A 10000-nucleotide genomic window follows, 5' to 3' on the forward strand; every position below is an offset into this window, starting at 1 on the left:
ACGCACGAGTTGTCATAACGCAAGAGTTATATTCGCATGCAGTAGATTCATAACACAAAGGAAATGATTGCAAAAGTAATTCCAATAAGTAATTACACTACTATGGCATTGCTTCCAAAACTTTTTTGTTGTATACCGCGGAATAGCTCACTTGTATTTTCGTGGTATACACACTCGCCTAAAGGCTCGTGTGTATACCAAGAAAGTACAAGTAACGAGTGGCATATTCCAGGGTAGACCTCTCGAAAGCGTTACATAACTAGTATTCATAACTTGTTTTGTAGTTTAATATATTAGTTTCCTTAATTTTATATTCAAGCTAACGACCCTATCAGTTTAAGCTGTAGTAACTTATCGTGGATAAATAATATATATTATTATTATTATTATTATTATTATTATATTATTTATTGTTATTGTTATTATTGTTATTGTAATAACAAGATAAAAATACAAATTACAAAAAGTCATAGCGTCTTAAATTTGTCATCAGAAAATTCATTATAGTTATTGTTATTGTTATTGTTATTATTGTTATTATTATTATTTATTATTATTAGTATCAGCTGTAGTAACTTATCGTGGATAAATAAATGCTATTATTATTATTAAGATTATTATTATTATTATTATTATTATTATTATTATTATTATTATTATTATTATTAGCATTATTATTGACAGTAGTAACGTAAGGATGTCTCCTAAGTTACTAGGGACCTTAAGATCTACGACGGCGGCGGTCGACGAAAACCTCACCTCAAAATATAATTTGACTCTATGACAAGTCTTTCGCGATTATTCAGTTTCGTTCACGTCCTACAATATAGGGAGTATCCTAAAAATAAATTGAGAAAAGTGAAGAATGAAAATATGAAAAAAGAGAATCAAATTTGGTGATTTTACGCCGTTGTTATGCAGAGGACCGCAAACATACTTGCCAAAATCTGTGCTGCACGTGCAGCACCGTTATTTATGCTACCAATGATGTCATTGTTTTGCGGCGTCGTTGTGTCCGTCCCCGTCGTAAAATCTTGAGAACCCAGTGTACATAGGTTCTAGGAGGCGCTAAGCGCCAATTGAATTAAAAAAAAAAAGAGCACTAAGAACTAAAGTTAAAGAAACGAAAGACTAATAACTAAGTATCTTTCCCAACAAAACACTACCTTTGTAACCATTTAAACAAGGTCTCTATATGTGCGCTCGAGATGATCGTTTTCTGCATCAGTCTGAGAAATGAGAATTAATTTCTCCTCCTCTACCTCTAAACATTTCCCTCATTGACAAGTCCACTTCACGGGACCACCCACCCAGGACGTCGATTATGATGTTGTGCTGCTTTACGCAGTATCAACTCATTTCCGGCCGCGTGCGTGACCATGGACGTAATTACGCCTATAGGAGCTGGGAGGAAAACGTCCTGAAAAAGGTGTTACATCCGGTTGTCTCCAAATTGTGACTACCGTATATTAACCCAATCACCTACCAAGTTTCAGCCTTGAAGCTTCATTTCATCATACACAACGGCTCTCACAGTTCGTGAAATAATGGGCCTCTGAGCCTCTGTACTGTGTGTTGTGTTTGCGAACTTTCTTTCATTTTGACGGACTGTTCGAATTGATATTTCACGGCATAACCTCTACTAAAGGATGGGGAAAATATCAGAAAAAGGCATCGATAAATTGAGGTTAGTGTTGACTCTTAATATGCACGTACGTTCGAATTACAGTGCGACGCGCCTTACCGTGGCTACCTAACAAAGTTTTTTACAAATTGTCCGTCAATCAGGATGTGTGAATATGATTAACAATCACGCTTCCTTGCAAGGTTTGCACAGTTGTAAGTCGAACACCGTTGCATGGGTTGTTCAGTTGACGTATTTACAAGTAATTGTCGAATGTGAAAGTTTCTTGGGCGGCCACGGTAAGGCGTGTTGCACTGTAAATGCCACGAACAAAGCCGTGACGTCTTTTTCGCTTTGAAAATTAGGCTAGATTTAATGAATGAAAATTTCAGAATTTAGATTTTAAAAATCGAAAGGCTTGGTTAAAAGAAGCTTTTCAACGTTCTGTTCATCTGTGTTCGTGTTGTTTTCCTAAGCGACCAAAGCCTAATTTAAAAAGCGTAAAATTTTGGTTTGTTGTCATAGAGAAAAGACAATTGTTGAAACGCATAATTTAAAAAAATAATAATGAAATATTCATGGCGGACAGAAATGAGTCAAGTTCCAATTTCAGAGGGCCATATTTCCATGTCTTCTCTTCATCTTTCCGCACCCGATTGTTCACTTAAGGACAGCTCATCCCTACTGCAAGTATTACTATCATAATTGTCATCATCATCATTATCATTATCATTATCATTATCATTATCATTATTATAAGTATTATTATTATTTTTATTATTATTATTATTATTATTATTATTATAAAATTAACACTATTATTACTTTGTTTATTTCAAGTGCAGAAAATCCTTTTACAATGAAGAAAATTGCTGTCATAGTCTATGCAATTATCTATGTAACTTAAAGACGCATTATTATTATTATTATTATCATTATCATTATTATTATTATTATTATTATTATTATTATTATTATTATTATTATTATTATTATTATTATCGTTAGATTGTCAGGCTTTCTTTCTTTGCTAGGAGGAATTATTTCCTTATTTTAATAGGATAGTTGATAGCTGGAATAGCTTACCAAGTAGTATTCATAATAGCGGATAGCTCTAATTTGAAGACCTTTAGAAGCAATCCGATGAAACATTTAATTCAGTCTTATTTGCATGTAAATATACAAAATATTTTTTAAAGTTATATTATTATTATCATTTTTATTATTGTTTTGAAGTGTGTATAAGAATGATCTGCCTCGTATGTGGTCTCAGACTCTTTTGTGGGTCATACTTATGAGACTATATTTTCTTTCCTTTTCTTTTTTTTTTTTTTCCTTTGTAAGTTCCACCATTAAGTAATAAACTAAATATAAAAGTGATTGGCTTAGAAAAGAGACCAAATTAATTTACAAAAGGAAAGGAAAGAAAAGGAACTTAGCGCTGGAGCACTAATTTGGGACATTGTAAACTGAATTTAACAATTAACACAAATCAAGTCAAATGTTGGCTTTTGAGGAGAGGGGAAACTGGAGTAACCGGAGGAAACCTCTCGGTGCAGAGTAGAGAACCAACAAACTCAACCCACATATGACGCCAGATTTGCATGGGAATCGAACCCGGGCCAAATTCGTGCGCAATCCATGCACTCCTGTGCCATCCCTGCATCCCGTACGGGACTGTTGCTGGGAGAAAGAGTAATTGTCGAGTTAGGATTTCGACTTGGTTTTTCGAGTTGGATTTTCCAGTTGGATTTTTCCAGTTGGATTTTTCCAGTTGGATTTTCAAGTTGGTTTTCGAATTGGTCAGTGTAAAATGTAGATTGCAGACCAGGGGTAAAATGCAGACTAAGGTTATAATGTCACTGTTGAAAAAGCTCAAACACTTTAGAAGTGCTAACCTTAGGCCTAATTAGGCATAAAATAATATTTAGGCTTAACTGTTCCTTATGTCAACCGTTCAATTTGAGTTCTATTAATGAAGTCTTGTTAAAGAAAAAAAAATGCGAATAAAATCTACCTATTCCGTGCATTATAGAGCGGTTTTCACATGAGTGTCATTTCTGTAATAAAAACATCACTGCAAAGCTAGAAAAAGTCAATGAGCGTGCTCTCCGTTTTGTCTTTAACGAAAAAATTAAACGTCGTACTGTGAAGTACTTGATAAAATAGGCCTACCATCACTTGCAAATCAGCGCCTCGCAAAAATAGTCTGCACGGTTTTCAAAGCTATAAACAGTGATCATGCACCTAGGAGTACTAAAGAGCTAATCACACATAGAAATAGTTATTATGACCTAAGAGGTAACGACATTTTAAAGGTGCCAAAGGCCAACACTACAACCTACGGTCTAAAATCGTGGAGGTTCACGGCACCAAAATTATGGAACTCAATACCTGACTCTTTTAGAACTATTCGGTCTTTTAAGATTTTTAAAACACTATTAGAAAGTTAGATTTGTCAGATTTGATACAATCGTAAATTTATATCTTGTAATTATTAATTAGTCTTAGTTTAATTTTATTTCATGAATGAGTTATATCTAGTCCTGTAAATAGATTTAAATTTTAAATTTTAAACATATCTTTTTAGCTACTTTAAAACTAGAGAAACTGACACAATTTTTCTTTGTGATTATTATGTAGTTTTTTTTTTTTTTTTTTTTTGTTCACTGAACAAGAACGGGGTGATTCTTTAAGGTATTTTTGTAAATGATTGTACCACCAATTATCAACACTGAATATCTTTACAAAAGTCATGGTACACACATGCTTTCGGATTTAACTAACGCAACCATTTGATTTCATTTCCAGCTAAATCCTACGGTGTTCCAGTTAAACTGGCTTGCGCGGACCACAGTAAAACCAATATCAGCATCAATGGAATTTCCTTTTTCAAATGGAAGAGAACCACTGAGGCCAACATAATTTTCCCCGGAATTTACAAACAGTCTCAAGGCGAATGTCAAACTACTTTGTGCCGATGTAAAAATTCTCTTGCTGTGGAATGTTCATTGAACTTCTCGGGGAGGAGAATTCCATCTGATATCCTGATTGTTGTAGTTTATGAGTGCGTTTCAACTTCTCGTTCAGAACAAATCAGATCAAAACTTCCAGAACTAAGAAACAAAACACTTGGTTTAAGACATACCATAGTTAAAAAGTGTTTCTGATCACAGAACTATGTTGTCGATGTGCGAGTTTTACGGAAGCGATTACAGACCTTAATTAAGTGGTGAGATATACTAGAAATGGGAAGAAAAGGCTAATTTAAAGATATATGTGGAGCTGCCTCTTACAGGGGTCCCTAAAACACCCATCAAGTGTGTCAGCGCGCGCGCGGCTACGCCAAGCTGATGAGGCCCAGCAAGGGGCCGGAAATCAACCGAAATCAGAATAAATCAAATCAAATATTGCAAGTTTTTGAGGAGAGGGAAAAACCGTTGTACCTGGGGAAAAGAACAAACAAACTCAACCCACCTATGGGGACGAATCCAGGGGCCCGTTTCTCGAAAGTCCCGAAAAAGTTTCGGGCCCGAAAAGCTATTTGTGAAACTGCCAACCGCTTGTTTTGAAAAGTCGATATTTTAACAGGTTTTCAAGCTGACTAAAAGAAACACGTATGTGAAGTTTGACGACTTAAATCCTCTCCGTTCTTGAGATACAAAGGGAATTGTGACACCCGAAAATGTCCCGTAAAAATTCGGGACTTTCGAGAAACGGGCCCCAGGAATCGATCCCGGACCACAATCATTATTTGGTGGAAGGGAATGCATTCACCACACCGCGCCAGCCCTGCTGCTCCCCAATACAATATTGATATTGCCACAGTTTTCTGAATGCGTCTTAGCTTCCGTTTTGCAAAAGGGAGGATTCGGAAGAAAAGATAGAAAAGAAACTCTTACTCGGGAAAAGCGAGTTAAAGGCTCTTCTTCCTAAAGAGTTGTAGGGGGGGGGGGGGGGGTGGGAGGGGGGATGTCTGTCTTGTTCCTTGCTAATAGAAAATTTTAATGATTTAAAGTGTTTGAATTTGAGTTTTAAGCCGAGACTAAACTCATCTGAAGCTCTTAACTCATTGTCGGTAAATCGTAAACCGATCCTTTTCGATTCTTTGGGTAGCGTTCATTTCAAAAGTACTAACGAGTACGCGCACTTTGAATGGCCAAATTTAATTTAGCAGGCCGTAAATTCCGGTATATACTGCATGCCACGTCACTGTCGGTTATTACCATATATGGTGTTATGGGCTAAAATGGCGTTTTCCCCTAAAATCCGACTTTTTGCAGCCTGCCAGTCTTTCTTGGCCTATTCTTGGGGGTAACCTGATGTATCCCGGTATCGATCGACCCGTTGGAGCTTAAAGGAAACATAAAATTGCACGCAGTTATATCAAAGTAACAGCTCCTTGGGTTTTCTTCAGTAAACTATGATTTATTGTCCTTCGTGCCCCGATTTGGAACTTGGAACCAAGGGGTGACTGACATTCACGTAACAAGATGACTCGATACTCTTAAGGAACAATTTTAATTCGATCAAACAAGATTAAAAATTAATAATATATGAGTATTGCTAATTAAAAATACATGTTTTGCCAAATGACTACTAAGCATGCGCAAAGGCGAAAAGGCCAGCTACCGAAGATTTGCTTTTTGACAAATTTAATCACAAGACTGAATTTATTTTACAAAAACCTATCTGACGTTGAGGAGTTTAATGATAACATATCCCGAAGCATTATTCACTCCACTCTGGTTAGATTGGTCCTTGCCGTCGTTGAACGATCCACCACCTCCCCCACAAGAGTTGGATCGGCTCCCACTGGCACCACCAGAGTAGCCACCGCCTCCACCTCCACCCCCTCCGGCTCCGTTTGGTCCACCTCCGCCGCCAAATCCACCATCTACATCATTTTGATTCGAGCGACCTCCAACTCCACCTAGAAAGTGATTGGCAGTCGTCAGTAACTCGAAAGTAATAAGATTTAACAGGAAAAACAAACAAACAAAAGTAAAATAAAAGACAAAAAAAGGACGAGTGAAAAGAAATTTTCCATTCGTTCATTTGACTTAATCATCCATATATATACTAAATTTGTTTTTTGATGAAATACCTTTGTAAAACGATTTTCCTCCCTCGCCGCCAGTGCCTTTTGCGCCACCAAAGTTCTGATTAGACCGACCATTGGTCTCAAATCCAGCTCCGCCTCCCCCAGAGTAATTATTGTCCCCATCTTCAGCTCCCCTGCCTCCAGACCCTGCTTGAAACTGCGAGCCTCCATATCCGGCGTTTCCATTGTTGCCTGATGCCCCATTGCATCGCGGGCTTTCTCCTTTCATTTTGTCTACACCGCCACCTCCGCCAGCTAGAATAAAATAAATAAATTGAGATGAAAAGGCGTCCCTTGTTATAAACAGCGCCATTTCAGGTGACAAGAATAGAACAACATTGCGTCAAATCATATGATTTCTTACTTAGAGCAAAGTTTGAAGATGAAACAAGGATAGAGGAGCTCGAGATTCAGTATAGAGTTCATAGTTTTGAATGCAGCTGTGCGTGCAACGTATGTTTTCATAGTTGTGAGCCCCCGACTGTGTCATGTTTTAATCAATTTAGTTTTTCAATCTTCACAAGAAATCTTTGTGTGCTTTGTGTACAAGTAATGCTTAATCTTGCATTTAGTGTTTCTCTCCATGAATTCTTCGCGTGTTTCGGTGCACTGTGGTATGGTTACGTTCGCAGTGGCGAAATGCTCTGACTTAATAAATAACGCGACGTAAAACGATAAGTGACGTTAAATCGGAGAATCTGGTAACACACGTTTTATTCAATAATCTAAATTATAAGGGAATCTGCAAACAGGTAAATCACAAGATTGATTTCAACCTATGGAAACGAAGACTTGACCGGTACCGGTGCATGCTTAGCACCAGCTATATTTGTTTAATAAGCTATGATTGGTTTGTTTTGAAAGAGTAAGTTTCTTGTTATTGGTTTCAGTCAGTCAGCACTCAACTTAAAATCACTCTAAATTTCTGTAATAATAGATCTCAGTCTACTCACCAATCAACACAGGTGTGTTACCATCAGTGACAACAAACGTCCCACCTCCTCCCCCAGCTCCTCCTGAGACCGTGTTTACCCCTCCCTCCTGACCAACAAGGATCTTCAAGACTTCTCCTCTTTTGAGATGGAAATTTCCTTTAACACGCGCTCCTTTGCCTCGCTTGCTAGCTGCAAAATACAGATATGGAGGGCAACTAGTCAATAAATAAGAACGTACGAAAAAACGATTCAAAAAGTGTTTTATTTTACCCTTTCCCGTTTTCTGCGTTTTCACTAAAATATTAATGGTAAAATAATATAATGGTGCAAAATAAGTGGACTGGAGCATCGTTCACCGAACCAATAAAATCCTACGTGGTATCTGGTTTTTGAAAGCTGAGGTTGAATTTGAACAATTGGCACTAAAACAAGAAAAAATAATGATACCCTTAGTTCCCTTAAAGACTCATTTTCAACACTCACAAGACGTGAATTTGTCGTATCCGCCTGCTGCCCCTGCAGCCTCGATTGTGTACATTCCTGTTGCTGGGACTTTCCACATTTGAATTCCTTTATTTACGGTCACTTGTCCCTCGTGATCTTGTCCCTGGTAATGAGTCCCGACTGAGATGGGGCCCAAACGGCCGGTGGCACCAAGACTGGTGAACTTTGCCATGTTGAACACTGTTGAGATATGACAGATGTAAGAACAAATCAGAATATAAAGTCTTAGAAAATAGGCAACTGGGCAATTGAATTAAAGAAGGGCATGGCAAAATAAAAAGAATCAAGGACTTATTCTGTCCTCAGACCCCAAGGATAACGACCTAGCTCAGACCTCAAATATGCGTAATCGTAGTTGGGTCTTTTTTTAGCAAGCAATGTTGTTAAGGATTTCAAAGAATTTCATAGATTGCGCCGAGAACGTTACTTCTTTCATACTATTGGTCGATTTATACTGTTTTGTCTTCTCGCGGCTTACCGTTATAGCGTTTATCGACACTGTGGTCTGGATTGAAGATCACCCACTGGGTCACAAACTGTCTGAAGTATTTTTCACACGAGGACTCAACATACATCAACGCTGGAAGCCGGTCTGGCTTATCTTCTTCAGTGGAGATCTGGACCGAGCCGATAAAGACAGGATGAGGAAACTCGAAGCCAATCCACTGCATGCCAGGAAGAGCAGCGCCATTTGAAATCCAAAGACTTTCAGGGTTGTTATCAAAGGCCATACTGGGTGGATAACCTGTTAATAAACAAAACCAGAAGTTGCTAATTAGCTTATTTAAAGATACTCCTGAAAGTTACAAAGCTTTCAGGAAATTTTAGTTCGACACCTAATTTTGTTTGGCACATCCTATTCAGAGAAATCATTCACCATACGTTAAACCCAACATTACATGAGCTTTATAAACACAAGGAACTCTCTATGTGGTGAGATGTCACTCGCGAAATGTTGCACGCGCAAATGGCACGCGGGACCGAGGAGACGTAGACTGCAAAACAGTCGTTTTCTTCCATTTTCGGAAGGCGCGAAGCGCCGTAAGCATGATCCTCGCGTGTGAAGCGCGCGAGCCTCACACGCCTCGCCGTTCCTACACTCGCTCCAGAGCTGTGATCTTCTTCTAAAATGTATGTTTTCATGCTATTGTGTTGCTTCACGACTAAGACACAGGTGTACCAGTTACCACAAGGATGGAACTGATATGAAGGACTCTTAACTGAGTAATTAGAGTGAGACTGGAAAATATTAACTCTCACGTACTTACACGTTCTTCACGAAACCTTTTTTTTTTTTTTTCCTTTCGCCGCTACTTTGCAGGCCAGAAAAGAAATTTGTTAAATGTAACCTGAATCACGTACTCAGTTTTTCTTCCCGTTAAGAATCAGATGATCACATTCAGGCCTGGGTTGCATGCTCGAAGCATGGTTAGCCCTAACCAGGCTTCGAGCAACCCGCCCCAGAACATTTACTCGTTTGTTTTGTTTGTAGTAAAAAAAAAAAAAGTGCTTGCAAGCATAGATGAACCCAGATTTGTTAGAGAATACTCTTTAAGTTTGAGTATTGTCACAAGATCTACGCTACGTTGGAAAAATAAAATGTAGAAGGGAAAAAGGTCAATTTTGCAGCTGTGACGGTGGAGTTTCCTTTGTTTTCTTCGTCTCAAGGCCCAGCCAAATGGCTTTAACATTTGCTTCAACATCTGTTCGATTTTATTGAATGATGTTGAACGTGTTGACTGCTGCGGTGAAAAAACGATTTCAACATATCAACAACATCGATTCAACTTCGATTCAACATGTTTCAACACGGTTGGAAGGGAAGGGGTCTGG

General features: G+C 38.1%; 1 protein-coding gene and 1 long non-coding RNA gene across 2 annotated transcripts in view; one reads left to right on the forward strand and one right to left on the reverse strand.

Moving 5' to 3' along the window:
* The first annotated feature begins 1371 nt into the window (after nt 1–1371).
* LOC138003171 (uncharacterized) lies at nt 1372–4667 on the forward strand. Its single transcript, XR_011123434.1, has 2 exons — nt 1372–1687; nt 4436–4667. It is a non-coding gene; the product is annotated as an uncharacterized lncRNA (long non-coding RNA).
* Nucleotides 4668–6126: 1459 nt separating this feature from the next.
* LOC138004192 (uncharacterized) overlaps nt 6127–10000 on the reverse strand; it is a 7816-nt gene continuing 3942 nt past the window's right edge. Inside the window, exons 3-7 of the mRNA XM_068850639.1 lie at nt 8646–8912; nt 8147–8347; nt 7682–7852; nt 6732–6983; nt 6127–6557 (exon numbers count right to left, since the gene is read on the reverse strand). Of these exons, the coding sequence (XP_068706740.1) occupies nt 6313–6557; nt 6732–6983; nt 7682–7852; nt 8147–8347; nt 8646–8912 (1136 nt within the window). The 3' untranslated portion in view covers nt 6127–6312. The remainder of the gene's footprint in view (nt 6558–6731; nt 6984–7681; nt 7853–8146; nt 8348–8645; nt 8913–10000) is intronic.

Source organism: Montipora foliosa, chromosome 5 (genome assembly GCF_036669935.1).
Source record: "Montipora foliosa isolate CH-2021 chromosome 5, ASM3666993v2, whole genome shotgun sequence".
In the NCBI taxonomy this organism is placed as follows: Eukaryota; Metazoa; Cnidaria; class Anthozoa; order Scleractinia; family Acroporidae; genus Montipora; species Montipora foliosa.